Raw genomic sequence first — 18,433 nt, 5'->3', positions numbered from 1 at the left:
CTCTGGAACCCCTCCAAAGCCTGTACATTCTTTCCTCGATATGAGACACAAAGCCACTCTCAGTATTCCAAATGCAATCTGACCAGAACTGTATCAGGCTTAGCAGTACACAGAATCATAGAATCCGCTAAAGCATTGAAACAAGCCCTTTGGCCCAACAGGTCCACACTGACCCTCAAAGCATCCCACCCAGACCCATCCCCCTATAATCTACCTAATCTACACATCAGTGAACACTACGGGGCAAATTTAGCATGGCCAATCCACCTAGCCTGCACATCTTTGGACTGTGGGAAGAAACCAGAGCACCAGGAGGAAACCCACGCAGACACAGGGAGCATGTGTAAGCTCTACATAGACAGTTACCCGAGGCTGGAATCAAACCTGGGTCCCTGGCACTGTGAGGCAGCAGTGTTAACCACCGAGCCACCGTGGACCCCGTTTTGGGGCTCTGTCTGCTCTTGTATTCTAGCCCATTTAAAACGAATGCTAACATTGCATTTGCCTTCCTAACTGCCAAATGAATCTGCATGTTAACCTTAAGGAATCCTGAACCAGGGCTCTAGAGGCTGGATCATTAAGTTTATTTAAACCGGAGATAGATCTGTTTTCAGTAATGATATCAAGAGTTACAGGGAAAAGGCAGGAAAGTGAGTTGAGGATTATCAGCTCAGCCATGATCTCACTGAATGGCAGAGCAGACTTGATCAGCTGAATGGCCTATGTCTGGTTTTGCATCTAATGTTCTTTATAGGAATGTCTATACCACAGCAACCCTAACCACATCAGCCATGATCTTATGAATGGTTGAGCAGCCCCAAAATGCTGAATTGTGTAGTTTTGGTCCTAAATCCTATCTTTTCATGTCTTACATCCACATATCCTGTTGAATACTGTTATGTATCTACATTTCTGATATAAAATATATTAATCCTTACATACTTTGATGAAGGAATTACTAGCATGTATGCAATATATTATAATATGCTCTGAACCATGAATGTTAAATACATTATGATGTGATGTGCATAAGGTTACTCATGTCATTTATTAAAGCATGATAGCCAGTTCTCAAACATTTGCCTCTGTCATATTCAAAATCATAGAGTCACATAGCACGGAAACAGACAGTTCAGTCCAACCAGTCCATGCCGAACATAATCCCAAACTAAACTAGTCCTATGTACCTGCTCCTGGCCCATAGCCCTCCAAACCTTTCGTATTTGTGTACTTATCCAAATGCCTTTTAAACATTGTAATTGGACCCCCATCCACCACTTCCTCAGGAAGTTCATTCCACCCAGGAACCACCTGCTGTATAAAAAAAATGCCCCTCATTTTTTTTTAATCTTTCTCCCCTCACCTTAAAAATGTGCCCCCAAACTAGGCAAAAGATAAATTCCACGACACCTGAAAAGTTCATTTATCTGGTTAACATGCAGACTAGGAAGGAATTCTACAGTGTATCCCCATCCAGGAGGCCATAGCCAGCCTGAGATTAATGGTCACATTTCAGTCAATGAGGCATTCATCAAAAAATTTCTTGACTTAATGATCCTGACTCTGATCCAGATTGACAAGAAAATAGGATGGTTTGGCCTAAGTGATGAACATGTTCATTAGTCATTCTTGGAGCTCAGTCAAGCATTCATCATGAAGCCCTAGGGGTGGGATGGGGAGGTAATCAAAAGTCTAGCCAGCTCATTAGCTTCTTCCTACTGATACAACTGCAATACGGCCTCACATTGGGTGTTTGACCAAAATGGGAAAAACATCAATGAGGTGAGAAATCCAGAACTGTGTCCCTCTCTGCCATTTTTCATCCTCTTCCACCTCCTTTCTGGAATGAGTGATACCACAAAATCCAGACCTAAGTTCTCAAGCTAAGTAGCTTTTTGTTCATAATCTGTCAGAACCTTCTTTGTTTCATGGCCTGCCCTACATTGAAGACGTATGGCTATATGTCTTACTAGCAGCTAATGGGTAAGCACAGACGTAAGGTTAAGGCTGGCAGCAGTCACATGGTAGACAGGGGGCTAACAACAAATACTCTTGTTCTCTCATTCTCCTTTTTAATTTAAAATTTGAGAATGGCTCACTGTTGTTGGTTAAACTGCGAAAGTTGAAAATAAACACTCTTGCTGTGAACCTGTAAAATAGGAGTTAATGTGTTACATTCCTCACTTAGGCTAAAGAGAGTGTTAAAAGGCTGTCAGTAGGTGTATGGAGAAGGGCCCAATCCACATCTGAATTGGCATTTTTTGGGTGTTCTTGAGATGCAGGAGGCTTTATACTTTATACATTAACGATCTAGATGAAGGAACTGACAGCATTATGGCTAAGTTTGCAGACAATGCAAGGATAGATAGAGGGACAGGTAGTATTGAGGACGCGGGGAGGCTGCAGACAGATTTGGACACGTTAGGAGCGTGGGCAAAGAAGCGGCAGATGAAGTAAGAAGAATAGAAGCATGGACTATTTTCTAAATGGGGAGAAAATATAGAAATCTGAATTGCAGAGAGACCTGGGAGTTCTAGTCCAGGATTCTCTCAAGGTAAACCTGCAGAATGAGTCAGTAGTTAGGAAGGCAAATGCAATGTTGGCATTTATTTTGAGAGGACTTGAATATAAAAGCAGGGATGTACTTCTGAGGCTCTATAAGGCTCTTCTCAGGCCACATTCGGTATATTATGTGCAGTTTTGGGCCACATATCTTAGGAAAGATGTACTAGCCCTGGAGCAGGTTCAGAAGAGGTTCACAAGAATGGACCCAGGAATGAAAATCTTAACATATGAGGAATGTTTGAGGACTCTGTGTGTATACTCAATGCAGTTTAGAAGGATGGGGGTAATCTAATTGAAATTTACAGAATACTGAATGGACTGGACACAGTGGATGTTGGGAAGATGTTTCCATTGGTAGGAGAGACTTGGACCCAAAGGTACAGCCTTAGAGTAAAGGGAAGACCTTTTAGAACGGAGATAAAGAGAAGCTTCTTCAGCCAGTGAGTAGTGAATCTATGGAACTCACTGTCTCAGAAGGCTGTAGAGGCTAGGTCATTGAGTATATTTAAGATGGAGATAGATAGGTTCTTGATTGCCAAGGGAATCAAGGGTTATGGGGAAAAAGCAGAGAATAGGGTCGAGAAACTTGTCAGCCTTGATTGAATGGTCGAGCAGACTCGATGGGCTGAATGGCTGAATTTATGCTCCCCTGTCTTGTGGTCTTATGATGAAGTTTTCTTTTCTCTCTGTCAAGCATCCACCTATTCCATGTGGCACAAGTATTTTCCTTGAATGGCATATTGAGGCACGCACCCCAACTATGGGTTTTTTTTTGGTATTACTGCAATATGGGAGTCATTTCTTCACAGGTGCTTCTAGATCTCACAGTTCCTTTGTCCTTGCAAAGTGGTGCCACCACGAGTCTTGGTTTTCACTGAAGCTATTTTCAGATAAACCCACTTGAGATTTCAGTTCCTCACCACAACAAAATTCTTGGATGTTTCATCTATGTTGCTGATGTCACATAACAAGACCTGATGTTTTTGTCTGATAATGTATCACTGAAAATTAGTGTTTTTGGCTTCTGATTAAACTTGGTGAACTTCTGATTGAACTGCAACATGGCTATGCCAACAAACTGTTCCCCTGAAATCTTTGCTGGATGCAGGATTTGTTTTGGTCCATTTGCATTGCATATCCAGTAACATTGCAAGCATTCTGACCATTCCAAGATCAGACTAGCAGCCGCTCCCCATTCTCTCGTTACCTTTGGTATTGAGATTCCTTCTCCTTCCGTTCTCACACTTAAACAATTATTTTCTTTCACTGACGCATATTTGTTTCTTTCATTCATCTATTGGGTGTGGGCCTCATTGACTGTGCCAGCACTTGTTGCCCATACTTAATTGTCATGGAGAAGATGGTGATGTGCTTCTTGAACTGTTGCACTTTTTGGGGTGTTGGGACACCCACAATGCTGTTAGAAAGGGAGTTCTAGGATTTTGACCCAGTGACAGTGAAGGAACAGTGATATATTTTCAAGTCAGGTTGGTGAGTGGCTTAGAGGGGAACTTGCAAGTGGTTGAGTTTCTAAGCATCTGCCAAACTTGTCAAGCTAGTTGGTGGAGGTCAAGGCTTTAGAAAGTACTACCTGAGGATGTTTGATGAATTTCTGCAGGGCATCTTGTAGATAGTACACCATGCTGAATCTGTGCATCAGGGATGGAGGGAGTAAATTGTTTGTGGGTGTAGTGCCAATCAAATTGCTTTGTCTGGATGGTGTCAAGCTTTTTGACAGTTGTTGGAACCGCATTTATGCGGGAATCACAGTCTTCACTTGTGCCTTGTTGTGAACCAACAGGCTTTACAGGTGAATTACTTGCTGCAGAACCATGCTCCTGTAGCCGCAGTATTATTTAGCTAGTCCAGTTCCTACTTTTTGTATACAAGACATACCCAGGCAATGTCCACATTGTTGGGTGGATGCTAATGTTGTAGCTATCCAGGAAGACCTTTGCTTGGGTCATGGCTAGTTCTGGAACACAAGTCTTCAGAACTATTACTGGAATATTATCAGGGTCCAGAACATTTGCAATACCGCCAGCTATTTATTGAAATGACACGGAGCGAATCAATTGGCAGAAGACTGCTTTCTGTGTTGCTGGCGTCCTCTGGAGGCAGCCAAGATGGATCATCCATTCTGGTTGGTGATATTTGCAAATAATTAACACTCCCAATTTTGGCATTATTCAACAGATATTATTAAGGAGGACCTTGCAGGGTCAACAGGCTTGAGTTTGCCATTGTTGTTTCCAGCAAAGCAAGTGGTCCATTCTGCTTCTATTAGACAATTTCAAAGGACAATTAGGAGTCAACCACATTTCTGTGCATCTGGATCCACGTTAGGCCAGACCAGGAAAGGATGGCAGATTTCCTTCTTTAAAAGATATTGGTGAACCAGATGACTCCATACTCAGAGTCATTAGCGGACTTTTAATTCACAGTGTATTTTGACACGTGAGCAAGTTCAACATTTAGCTTAAAACCAGGGTCACTAGTTTTATTAGAAGTCGAATTCTGTTTCAACATTTCTCACACATGCTCTGCTTTGCAGTGTCACAGGACAACTCATCTTGCCTATTTGATCCATTACAACCAAGTACAAGGTGTTAGTAAGCAAACTTTGTACTTAATGGCACGAAAACTTGAAGCTAACTACTAAAATTAGTTTAACATGTTTTAACTAAAAATGGGGTCGATTTATATGCAATATGAAGATATGACTTTTAGGACTGGAAGAATAGGGTTACTATATGCCATGGCAACTTATATTTTGGAATATAGCAATTTTTGCTAAGGGCTCTTGATAAAAAGTCATTTATTGCTCTCAGGTATGATATGGACAGAATGCAAAGAACTGTGGGAAGAAGGACCCAAAGAGTATATCTTGCATTTGTGGAACATTCTAGATTTTGGGATGTTGTCTATCTTTGTTGCTTCATTCACTGCAAGATTTATGGCATTTCTGAAGGCTTCTGAAGCACAACTGTACGTAGATACATATGTAAAGGCCAGTGATCTCTCCAAAGCTTCACTTCCTCCAGAAATTGAATATTTCACTTATGGTAAGTTGAATTCCTGTTTTTATTCCTTGCTGCTCTCCATTAGCTCTGATGTAGTAAAATGCTCCACGTCAAATTTTTTGATTCACCTGAAAAGGCAAAATCAGAAAAAAAGATTTTTCTTACGACTCTATTTTAATTTCTCCATATTAAACAGTTTAGTAGCTTTTTTAAAAATAACTTACATCTGACTTCAGAGAACATACGTGTGCATATGATGCCACCTTGTGGTGGTATTTATTACAGCCTCATTAACAAGGATCCATTTGGGTAACAGTTATAATGGGAACTGCAGATGCTGGAGAATCCAAGATAATAAAATGTGAGGCTGGATGAACACAGCAGGCCCAGCAGCATCTCAGGAGCACAAAAAGCTGACGTTTCGGGCCTAGACCCTTCATGAGAAAGGGGGATGGGGTGAAGGTTCTGGAATAAATAGGGAGAGAGGGGGAGGCAGACCGAAGATGGAAAGAAAAGAAGACAGGTGGAGAGGAGAGTATAGGTGGGGAGGTAGGGAACATCTGCTTAATATGGAAAGTCATCTTGGGGCCTGGGATAGGGGTGAGGGAGGAGGTGTGGGGGCAAGTGTAGCACTTCCTGCGGTTGCAGGGGAAGGTGCCGGGTGTGGTGGGGTTGGAGGGCAGTGTGGAGCGAACAAGGGAGTCACGGAGAGAGTAGTCTCTCCAGAAAGCAGACAAGGGAGGGGATGGAAAAATGTCTAGGGTGGTGGGGTCGGATTGTAGATGGCAGAAGTGTCGGAGGTTGATGCGTTGTATCCGGAGGTTGGTGGGGTGGTGTGTGAGAACGAGGGCGGTCCTCTGGGGGTGGTTGTGGCGGGGGCGGGTTGAGGGGGATGTGTTGCGGGAAATGCAGGAAACGCGGTCAAGGGTGTTCTCGACCACTGTGGGGGGAAAGTTGCAGTTCACCTGCACATCTGCCAATGTGGTATACTGTATCCATTGTACCCAGTGTGGCTTCCTCTACATTGGGGAAACCAAGCGGAGGCTTGGGGACCGCTTTGCAGAACACCTCCGCTCAGTTCGCAATAAACAACTGCACCTCCCAGTCGCGAACCATTTCCACTCCCCCTTCCATTCTTTAGATGACATGTCCATCAAGGGCCTCCTGCAGTGCCACAATGATGCCACCCAAAGGTTGCAGGAACAGCAACTCATATTCCGCTTGGGAACCCTGCAGCCCAATGGTATCAACGTGGACCTCACCAGCTTCAAAATCTCCCCATCCCCCACCGCATCCCAAAACCAGCCCAGTTCGTCCACTCCCCCCACTGCACCACACAACCAGCCCAGCTCTTCCCCTCCACCCACTGCATCCCAAAACCAGCCCTGCCTGTCTCTGCCTCCCTAACCTATTCTTCCTCTCACCCATCCCCTCCTCCCACGCCAAGCCGCACCTCCACCTCCTACCTACTAACCTCATCCCACCTCCTTGACCTGTCTGTCGTCCCTGGACTGACCTATCCCCTCCCCACCTATACTCTCTCCATCTTCAGTCCGCCTCCCCCTCTCTCCCTATTTATTCCAGAACCCTCACCCCATCCCCCTCTCTGATGAAGGGTCTAGGCCCGAAACGTCAGCTTTTGTGCTCCTGAGATGCTGCTGGGCCTGCTGTGTTCATCCAGCCTCACATTTTATTATCCATTTGGTAACATCAAGGCGCCGGTTCAAGTCCCAGCTGCTATGGAGGTTTGTCACAACATGTCCAAACAGAATCATTAAAAATAATTAAAAGAAGAGCCAGTGGATCTCATAATATGCAGAATGTTCAGAGTCAATTAAGTAAAGATTAAGAATCATATTTTCTATGCACAGGCCCTTACCAAACTCTTTAAGGAATTTAAAAAGAAGTTATGAGGGTTCTGATGAAGGGTTGCGGACCCAAAATGTTAACTCTGTTTTCTCCTTCACAGATGCTGCCAGACCTGCTCAGTTTTTCCAGCAACTTTGCTCTTGTTCCTGATTTACACATGCACAGTTCTTTTTGGTTTTCTTTAAGGAATTTGTTGGGCTGTTCTTTGAAAGCAAGGAGGATTCCTGGCCCCAGACCAACAAGCTATTTGAAAATTCCAAAAATATCCCAAAGGCATCTGGATTCAAAGGTCATCTCATGGACTATGATTTTGAAATGACATCTGTACTGGGTCCCAATCCTACAGGCCTTTGAAATTCCATGTTTATGGAGCAAATAGTATAGAAATGGTATATCAGGAAAAATACTTTCAAACAGCAAGGGTGCATAGGTTAAAACTGGTAAAAGCTAACCACAGCATGATAACTCAGAAAGCCAGTTGGATGAAAGGTAGAAATGGAGCAAACTATATGCATTTTTATAGACATTGACTTATACAGTTACACATTGCAAGCATAAACCTTTTAACTCAACAACTAGTTTCAGTCTTTGTTTTATTAACCTGTAAAGACATTATCTCATTCTTATCTACTGATCATTAATAAAGTATATTTAAATTTTGAAAGCATCTTTAAGCGTGTTTAAATCATGTCTTTGTTCAATCTAACAGTACAAATTCTGCAAGATTTGACCAATGATCCTGTAAGAATTGAGCTTCTTGCATGAGAAAGGGTGAGGAAAAGTAAAACAAAACAGATCTATGTCTTTTCAGTTATAAACTAACTCTTACTACCTTCAATTCAGAGTGGAAAATGGCACAGCAGAGAAATGAAAAATCACCACAATAATTTAAGAAAAATGTGTGCATTCTGCAAAACTTATTGATGCTTGATCAGACAGTGCTCAAGACACTAATCTGTTAGATTTCCTTTTTATGTTTTGTCAGACAACAACTTCCTGATTATTTTAAGTCAATCTGGGCACAGATTAGTGGAAAATTTGAGAATCTCAGGAATGGCCCATTTCACCACAAAGTCTCACATTTACCAACTGAACCCTTATGGTTGCTGTAGGCAATGTTTCATAACATTTAATTACTAAATTTGTTAGTTTGAAGTAAGTCAATAACAAAAGTTCACAAAGCATAATGGCAGTATACAACATAGCTCAACAAATAAAAGACTTTCTCCAACTCAGTGAATTTTATCTAGCACATAGGGTATATTTCATAAATTAATAAAACTTCTTTCATAAAACGTGTAAAGAAATGACAATTTTGGTTTAGTATAAAAAATGTATTCAGAAACAGTTTTATATTGATAATAATGGTTTCCATATTAATTTGGGAGATGTTGGCCTGGAAGGAATGTCATTAAGATAGTAATCAAAAGTGAGGCTAAGGCTCTGGGGTTATGGATGTAATTCCCACTAGAGCAGCTTGTGGAATTTAGGTTAACTTAATAAATCTAGTTTCAGTAATGATGATCATGACAACTACCATCAAAAGCTGTAAAAACTCATCATGTTCACTAATCTCCATTAGGAAAGGAAATTTGCCATTCTGATCTGCATTAGCCCCAAACCCATCTCAGTGTGATTGACTCTTAACTGCCCTCTGAGATGGCCTAACAAGTCACTCAATTCAAGGGCAATTCTGAATGGTGAACAAATGCTGGCCTGGTCAGCAACCCTACATTCCATGAAAATAAGAAAAATGGAAATGGAAGATACTGTGTACAATGTCATATCTTTGTTTCATCTACATTTTTATTTCTTTATCAACTCAAGGGTTATTTCTCAGAAGATATGTGTTTTCTCCCTCAATTTCTCCCAGCTAGGAACAAGTGGCTTCCATCTGATCCACAAATCATATCAGAAGGACTTTACGCAATTGCTGTTGTGTTAAGTTTCTCCCGAATTGCTTACATTCTACCAGCAAATGAAAGCTTTGGTCCACTGCAGATTTCCCTTGGAAGGACAGTGAAAGACATTTTCAAGTTCATGGTCATATTCATTATGGTGTTTGTCGCATTCATGATTGGAATGTTCAACCTTTATTCCTACTATCTCGGAGCAAAGTATAATCCAGCCTTTACAACGTAAGTAAATGCATAAATCATAATATAGTCAGTACTATTTTATTCAGTAGGAATAAATTTTATGCAATGATTTGATACACACTGGCATAAATATTTTAAGCAATTTCCCACGCACATTTGTTCAACAAATAAAGTGACAATGAAATCTCGCTGGTTTTTTTTTTAAAAAAGGTCTTCAGGCATGTCATTCATTATTTATTGCTATTTGTTAAACCACATGCCTGTGTTTGATCTATTGCATAAACAACCATTTTGTACACACTAGCAAGTCTAACAAGAAAATGTATCTGCAGCCAAAGTTTCAAACAGCTGAAAATTCTCATTCATTGTGAATATAGGGAAGATTATGTCCTTCCTCCTCCTAATCCAGAAGTACTTATGACATTAGTAAATACCAAGAATACATTGAAGAGAAAATGTTTCAAGAAACTTGTTGGGCGTATTATTAATCATGTACCTTGGAAGAAAAGTCCAATTACTACAATTAGAAATAGGAAAATAGGAAAATAAGATAAGTCATTCAGCCCTTTAAGACTATGAACATCTCATTCTGAAAGCCCCAATACAAAGTTTCTCCATGCACCACAAGTTGCAGGAAACTCTGGAATGATGATCTAACCTTGTACAATCATTACAGATAACATTTATCTTGATTCCTTCCTCATTAGGTCTTTTCCATAGTTCCAGCAGCTGAGGGGGCATCATGATCAACATAAGAATTAGCTATCTCCACAAGACTTAACCATCTCCCTCGCTGACCAACATTTTAAAACTCAGTCAGTCACATTCAGAATTTAACATTCATTCAGATCTTTATATTGGGAATCTGTTCCACATGACTGGCATTCTGCAAAAAATTTATTTTAAAGTTGTTCTTATTAACTCATTAGCTGATGCTCACTGTCAATTTAAAATGATTAAAATTGTGTAAATGATATTTCAAGAGGTAAGCATCTTTCTAAATCTTTGTATTGCTCATTGAAAGTACATAAATTAATGTCCTTCTTCATAATATATAGGATGGAGTTTTCCCATTTTCAGTTAAGGTGTCTTGTTGAGCGAGATTCTTGATCCGCCACAATTTGCTGAAAATTTTCTTCCACTCTTTGCCTTATTAATTATGCAGCCAGGCTCATAAGCAAAAGGGTGGGGGGAGCTGGGCAGCCAAACAGCTGGAAATGCTTCCCACTTTCACAATTTTTCATCTTTCCTGCCTTTGGCACCTTATATAAATGATGAGCTGCCTACCACTTCAGACACAGCTGCTCCACTCCACTGTGGTGCTTAACCATTATCACCGTCAGCCAGAGGAAAGGCAAACTAACTCCCGTTTCATAGCCAGGGACATAGAGATGTTGGTAGATGTGTGATGGAAAGGAGGACACTCCTCCTTCTCCTGGCTGCCACATGCTAGACCACATTACCAGACCTGACCAACCCGGATACAGATTGCTGAGTCAATGCTCTGTTATTACATGCATTATGTCCACTCAACAGCTTACGCCCGCTTCATCCTCCCACCTGACTAACCCTTCCTGTCCTCTGTGCTTTAGCTCACACACTGGAGACACACTATAACCTATTCTTCTCATGAATCACCACAACTGCCAAGAAGTCCAACACTAACAAGTGGGAGGTGGACAAGCAGCTCCCCACTTCTTATGAGCTGAAAATAGTGAAGCTGAGTGTGGTTGAGCATGGCCATTTCTGGGGGGAATTCAAGAGATCTCAGTAGGCAAGCAACCCAATAAGCCCAACTCTCATTACCACCAATGCTAACTCATTCATAATCTGCACCAGCTTTTATCTGCCTTAGGCGTCTAGTTCTTTTCTCTAATGCAGGCACTATCTTTAAAAATTTTCTCGACATTGGAAAAAAATGAGATTCTCATTGTCACCATTTTTTCACTCCTTTCTTATCATTCTTCACACTACACCAGAGGTGGGAAAATTTCTCCCATGGTGTCCAAGACCTTAAATTGCAATTTCACTCTACTTTGAAATATTTGCGAATGGACCATTGCACTTTCTTAAGTCTCCAAATGTATGTTTAGAAATATTCTGTGCAATGTCAGATTATTAATGATTAAGTTATAAAAGATTATTGAACAACCCTGTAAATATCACATTATTGAAAATAAGGAGGTGTTTGCTTGAATAAAATCTCAAATGAATACCATTTCCACTTCTCCTTCTTTGTTACGACAAGGCAAGGGTAGGCCGTCTTAAAGCATGCTAAAAGTTCACTGATTTCTGTATTAATCCAAATCTGGAACTAAACTCACTATTGTGTGTCCTCTATTTCCAAAACAGGAAAGGGTTAGGATATACATCATTTGATGAACATAAATTTAAAAAGAATAAATTCTCAGTGATAAAAATGTCACTGAGAAACAGTTTCCTTTTAAATAAAAAGCAGGACAGCATCTTTTATTCATATAAACACTGCAGAATTCAAACTGCCCATATCTTTCATTGTTGATGGTTAGTAGGCGTCTTTCCTTGCAAAATAAAAGTTACTGTGTAAGAAAAATTTCAAGAACAGCAAATGAAGAATGAGTTGAAGCAGCAAACCAGGGTTTGGAAACAAGCACATCAACTATAATGGATCACAGCTAAACAAAAAATCTCAAGTCCTATCTGTATCCTTGTGAAACTTTGCATATGACAAGGATTAACTGTCAGTCTGAACTCTCTCTGCCTGGCAGTCAGAATGGACATTAAACACAAGAGTGCTGAAAATCAACAGCCAGTCCTGAATGACAGCAGGCACAGGAATGATTTCCCACAAATTAGACAAAAGCTGGATCTCAACTTTCTGTCTGTGTTTTTGAATGTCCTTCTAAGGTTTGCATCTCTCGCTGACCAAATACATAGGTTGTGGAATTCCTGTGGAAATCTTTTGTCCCAACATAGTAGGAAGTTGAGTGAAAGCTGGCATTCTGGCCTGCCAAACAATATACACTGGCACGGACTTTTACTCCCAAATCTGGTAATTCCTTGCTCACCATGTCTAGTTGGGAAAGTGCCCCGTATCGATCATGTCAACTTAATGACAATTCATGCAAGGAACGGCATTACTCTTTACTTTTTACACACATCATGCCAACTAATCCAAAATTCAGCATGGACAGATTTCCACAGCCATGCTGTGATGCAATAAAATTACAATACATTTCTAAGTATTTGTAACTGACTTCACCATATAAAACAACTGCATTCAGGAATGCCCATTCAAATACTTAAATCCCCTCAAGTGCCCAATCCCTTATCAAAACAAACATGTTTGTATTCATAACACCACAAAGATACTTATCATTTCGTAATCTCTTTCAGCTGTCAGTCAAACTTAACTTACAATACCATCCTGTTACTGTAGTAATGACAGGTTGTGAAAAGCTGCCAATTATTAATAACGCCATAATTATAGCACTTAAGGTTATATAAACATAGTTATTGCATGCTGAATTTATTTTTAACTTTGATAGACATAGGCAGAGAATTATCTTTGCAAGGACTGACCATTCAACTGATTTATAGTTCTACAGACCTTATTCACCCTTCAAAAATGTTTACGATTTCTCTAAAGAATCATAAACCCAATGCTGCGAGGTAAGAGTCTTACTGTTGTGAAAATACAGTCTGGTCAGCACTGAGCTCAAATCGCCCTGCTGAGCTTGGGCTTCTCACAATATCACGGCTCCTTCCCCATAACCGTTCCTCCTCCATCCAGTCAGACTGTGCCCCCAAAAACAAAAAGGATCTGCCAGAAAGAGAGTCTGGACACCCAGATCCGCAACCTTCTTATCATTTTGAAATGGTCCCCGGGTATCCTATATTCCATGAAATGCAGACAATAATGTCCATTCAAGAATCAAGATCTATTTGCTGCCCTGGTCTTGGTCTCTTGGTCTTCTTCAGCATATTGATGAGCCTTTTATTTATATGGACATTCACTATTAAAAATAAAGGAACTCCTGCAACCTTGACACCTCTGGCAGGGTCATGTCCAGTAACCTGAGATAGGGATACATATGTACATACACTAAACTGTCAGCCTCATGAGTGTTTTCTTGTTTCAATTAAAACGGAAACCTAAAGTAATTCAAATATCTACACAATGCTCAAGCAATGTTACTAACTACTCTATTTCAATATTGTCACACATTGCTATTTGTTAGCAACTCTCTGACACCACCTCCTACAGCACCCTTGATCATGACCCCACCCCTGATCACCAAACCAACCACAACCTCATTACCTCAGGTGGCCTTCCACCCACAGCTTCCAACCTCATCGTTCCCCAACCCTGCACCGCCCGCTTTCCCAAAATCCATAAATCTGCCTGCCCTGGTCAACCCATTGTCACTGCCTGCTTCTTCCCCACCGAAGGCATCTCCACCTATCTTGATTCCATTTTCTCCCCCTTGGTCCAGGAACTCCCGATGTCCATGACACCACCCATGCCCTCCACCTCCTCCAGAACTTCCAATTCCCCGTTCCCCAACACCTCATCTTTATCATGGATGTCCAGTCCCTATACACCTGCATTCCCCATGCAGACTGCTTAAAGGCCCTCTGCATCTTCTTGTCCCACAGGCCCGACCAGGCCCCTGCAGTGACACCCTCATCACTTAGCTGAACTCGTCCTCACCCTCAATAACTTCTCTTTCAATTCCTCCTACTTCCTACAGACAAAGGGGGTAGCCATGAGTACCCGTACGGGCTCAAGCTATGCCTGCTTCTTTGTAGGTTACATGGACAGTCCCTCTTCTGTATCTACACTGGCCCTAAACCCCACCTCTTCCTCCGTTACATCGATGACTGTATCAGCGCCGCCTCATGCTCCCAAGAGGAGCTCGAACAGTTCATCCACTTCACCAACACACCTTCCACCTCAACCTCAAGTTCACCTGGACCATCTCCAACACATCCTCCCCTTCTGGACCTCTCTGTCTCCATCTCAGGCAATCACCTAGAAACCGATATCCGTTTCGAGCCCACCGACTCCCACAGCTGCCTAAAATACACCTCCTCCCACCCACCTTACTGCAAAAATGCCATCCCCTATTCCCAATTCCTTCGCCTCTGCCACATCTGTTCCCAGAATGAGGCATTCCAATCCTGTACATCTCAGATGTCCTCATTTTTCAAGGACCACAACATCCCACCCTCAGTGCCCTCGACCGTGTCTCCCGCAACTCATCCCTCACACCCCCTTCCCACAATAACAACCAAACAGAATCCCCCTCATCCTCACATACTACCCCACCAACCTCCAGATCCAATGCATCATCCAACGACACTTCCACCATCTGCAATCTGACCCCAAAGACATTTTTCCCTCCCAACCCTTATCTGCTTTCCGGAGGGATCACACTTTCCAGGACTCCCTTGTCCGCTCCACACTCCCCTCCAGCCCCACCACATCAGGCACTTTTCCCTGTTGCTGCAGGAAGTGCTACACCTGCCCCTATACCTCAGCCTGATCCCAGGCCCCAAGAAGACCTGCACATCTGCTAACGTGGTATACTGCATCTGCTGTTCCCATTGTGGCCTCCTCGACATCGGGGGAAACCAAGCAGAGGCTTGGGGACCGCTTTGCAGAACATCTACGCTCAGTTCGCAATAAACTGCACCTCCCAGACGTGAACCATTTCAACTCCCCCTCCCATTCCTCAGACGACATGTCCATCCTGGAGTGCCACAACAATGCTACCCAAAGGTTGCAGGAACAGCAACTAATATTCTGCTTGGAAACCCAACAGCCCAATGGTATCAATGTGGATTTCACAAGCTTCAAAATCTCCCTTCCCCCTACCACATCCCAAAACCAGCCCAGCTAGTCCCTGCTTCCATAACCTGTCCTTCCCCCCCACCTATCCCCTTCTCCCACCCCAAGCCCCAACCCCATCTCCTACCTACTAACCTCATCCCGCTCCCTTGACCTGTCTGTCCTCCCCAGACTGACCTATCTCCTCCCTACCTACACTCACCTCTACTGGCTCCATCCAGGCCTCTTTGACCTGTCTGTCTCCTCTCCAGCTATCTTCTCCTCTTTCCATCTTCTTTCTGCCTCGCCCTCTCCCCCTCCCCCTCCCCCTTTTCTGAAGAAAGGTCTAGGCCCGAAATGTCAGCCTTTCTGCTCCTCTGATGCTGTTTGGCCTGCTGTGTTCCTCCAGTCTACACCTTGTTAACTGTCAAATAGCACAGGTTGTTCTTTCTTTTTCAACTTGTGGAGTCCTTCTGTTAAACAAAAAATAGCAGTCAACCTTGCTCTTAAATGCAGAAGATAATTTGTCATGAAAAGTGACCGACAATCTTTGAAATTATTTACATTAATATTGTATCATCTGTTCAGTATTCTCTCCCATTCTTTTAGCGTTGAAGAGAGTTTCAAAACCTTATTCTGGTCGATATTTGGCTTGTCAGAAGTGATATCTGTTGTTCTCAAGTACGATCACAAGTTTATTGAGAACATAGGGTACATCCTGTATGGAGTGTATAATGTTACGATGGTGGTGGTACTGCTTAATATGCTAATAGCCATGATCAACAGCTCGTATCAAGAAATTGAGGTATGATTTTATAGATTTATCTTTAGAAATTACATTTTCAAAGTTACAGAATGTTTGAAAAACTTAATTCAAAGTATTAGTGTGCATGCACTCTAAATCAGTAACCAGTACACAGTTCGGTACATGGACAGGTTATACAAAGTGTAAATGTAGCATTACAAGCATTATGTTAGTTCTTTCCCAATTTGCCAACAAAAAGATGGGAACAAACAGATCAGTTGAGAATGAGAAAAAAATCAGGATTAACAATTACCACAAAGACATTAAATCTCCACCCATAAAACAGACTGATCAAAAGCAAATTAGGGAATTTTAGGAAACTTTCCCACCCAAGTTAGTTATCAAAATCAGCAGGTGGCTGATCCAGACTAAAACATCCCAACTCATATGCTGGTGTTGATGAAGGTAATTATTTCTGGGAATAACAGAGGTGCTGGTGTTGGCCTTGGTGTTTATACCTTCATTCATAAAATGCTGAATTATGAACACCTCACGCATCACTTCATTCGCACATTTGCCAGCACTGCAGCCCCCACCCCTCAGCGCGGGCACTGCAGCCCCCACCCTGGTGATTGAAAGTGGGACAGTAAGTGCCTGAAGAACATTCGCTTGCTACAGTCATTTGATCCTGCCATCAAAAGGTTGGGCCAAGTATGAGGAGAGAATGTAATATTTGTTTCCGGGCTAATGACATTGGGCAGATGAAAAGTAACAAGTGATCCTTCTGACTGCTTGCAGACCTGCAATATTTTTGGTTACAAACGGCTTAACTTTCTCAGAGGCACCAAACACTAAAACCTTTCAAGAGTTCACAAAGTTGTTTAAGGAATATTACAAATACAAACCTCCTCTAATTCTGAGATGCCATCGGTTTTTTAGGCTGTTAGAGAACCATGAGAATCTGAATCGGGATTTTTGACAAGGTTAAGATGACTGGCAGAGGCATGTGATTTTGGGTTAACCATGAATGAGGTGTTGACAGTCCGTTCGTTTTGAGGGATTAATGATGTTACCATGCAGAGGTGCCTTCTAGCTGAAGCCCAACTAGACTTCAAATAGGCACTACAACTGGCTTTGTCATTTAAAAATGTGGGAAGTGAGCATGGGAGCTACAGGGCATCCCAATGGAAGTAGATTCCCTGACCTGTCCTACTGAGCTTGAGGAACGCCACTTGAATGTTGGCTCACGCAGGGCATATCCTGAGCAGAAGAACCCTAGGACAGGCCAAAATAGAACCCCACAACAAACCCAAGCCTCAGCCCAAGTGTCTTAAAAAATTCTTCAGGAGCTGGGCCAGCGAGCCATTGTAATTGCTCTTGGTATGCAAACTCAGGACAGCAAAGGAGTCCTTAAAGCCTTACTTGAGTAAGAAAACTCGGAGGCTGGTATCCAAGAGAGTGAACATCCTTTCAAGTCCCCCTACGTGTGGGTTGGAACAATTAAATAGCTTAGCAACATGAAAATTGCAATCAATTAAAATTAATGCTTGTTTAAAAGGTCACCCAGCTCCCATGGGGGTTAATACCAGCATAACTAAATCTGTGGTTGCAGAGCCTGTCTTTAATAAGATTTGCTCAGGACTCCAACCCTTAAATTTGCACAAGATGTCAGCCAGTCTAAGAATATACACTGAGGAACCATTGCAAATTAACGGTACAACTTCAGTTCCAATCTCCAATGAGAAGCAGTTGGTGCCGTTACCACTGATGGTAGTAAGAGGTTCGGGGCCAAGTCTGTTGAGGTGAAGTTGGTTGAAAAAGATTCACCAAGACAGGCTCAACATTTTTCAATTAGAAAATGGTTGCTTCAGTGAAGTCCTAGAGAATTAACCAGGAGATTTTCAGTAAGGGCTTGGGACTATCAAAGGCCACTTTACATGTTGACCAGGAAGCAATTCAGTGATTTTGCAAGGCCTGCCCAGTGCCATTTGCCTTGTGGGCAAAAGTAGGGGTGGGAATCAGTTGGCTGGAGAGTGAAGGAATCATCAAATCAGTGTCCTTTATGAAGCTGGACCTTGATGAACCTGCCTGCAATTGCAGTTGATGGGGAAAACCCAGAAGTACGTTACAATTAATACCCATAAGGGTTTATACCAACATACAAGACTGGCATTTGGTGTGTCATCTGCCTGTGCCCTTTTTCAGTGGACCATGGAGAACGTTTTACAAGGGCTACCCCAGGTTGCCATTGATCTGGATGATGTACTAATAATGGGGAAGACCAATAAAGAGCACCTGGAGAACTTGGATATAGTGCTTA

The 18,433-nt window shown here is 42.2% G+C and overlaps 1 protein-coding gene across 1 annotated transcript in view; it reads left to right on the top strand.

Annotated features, from left to right (window-relative positions):
- Positions 1-18,433, top strand: part of LOC125458098 (short transient receptor potential channel 7-like) — a 123,133-nt gene that overhangs the window by 90,928 nt on the left and 13,772 nt on the right. The window contains exons 6-8 of the mRNA XM_048542992.1: positions 5,397-5,630; positions 9,331-9,595; positions 15,978-16,173. Coding sequence (XP_048398949.1) covers positions 5,397-5,630; positions 9,331-9,595; positions 15,978-16,173 — 695 coding nt within the window. The remainder of the gene's footprint in view (positions 1-5,396; positions 5,631-9,330; positions 9,596-15,977; positions 16,174-18,433) is intronic.

Source organism: Stegostoma tigrinum, chromosome 13 (assembly GCF_030684315.1).
Source record: "Stegostoma tigrinum isolate sSteTig4 chromosome 13, sSteTig4.hap1, whole genome shotgun sequence".
NCBI classification, from domain to species: Eukaryota; Metazoa; Chordata; class Chondrichthyes; order Orectolobiformes; family Stegostomatidae; genus Stegostoma; species Stegostoma tigrinum.
This window is presented reverse-complemented; position numbering and strand designations above follow the sequence as displayed.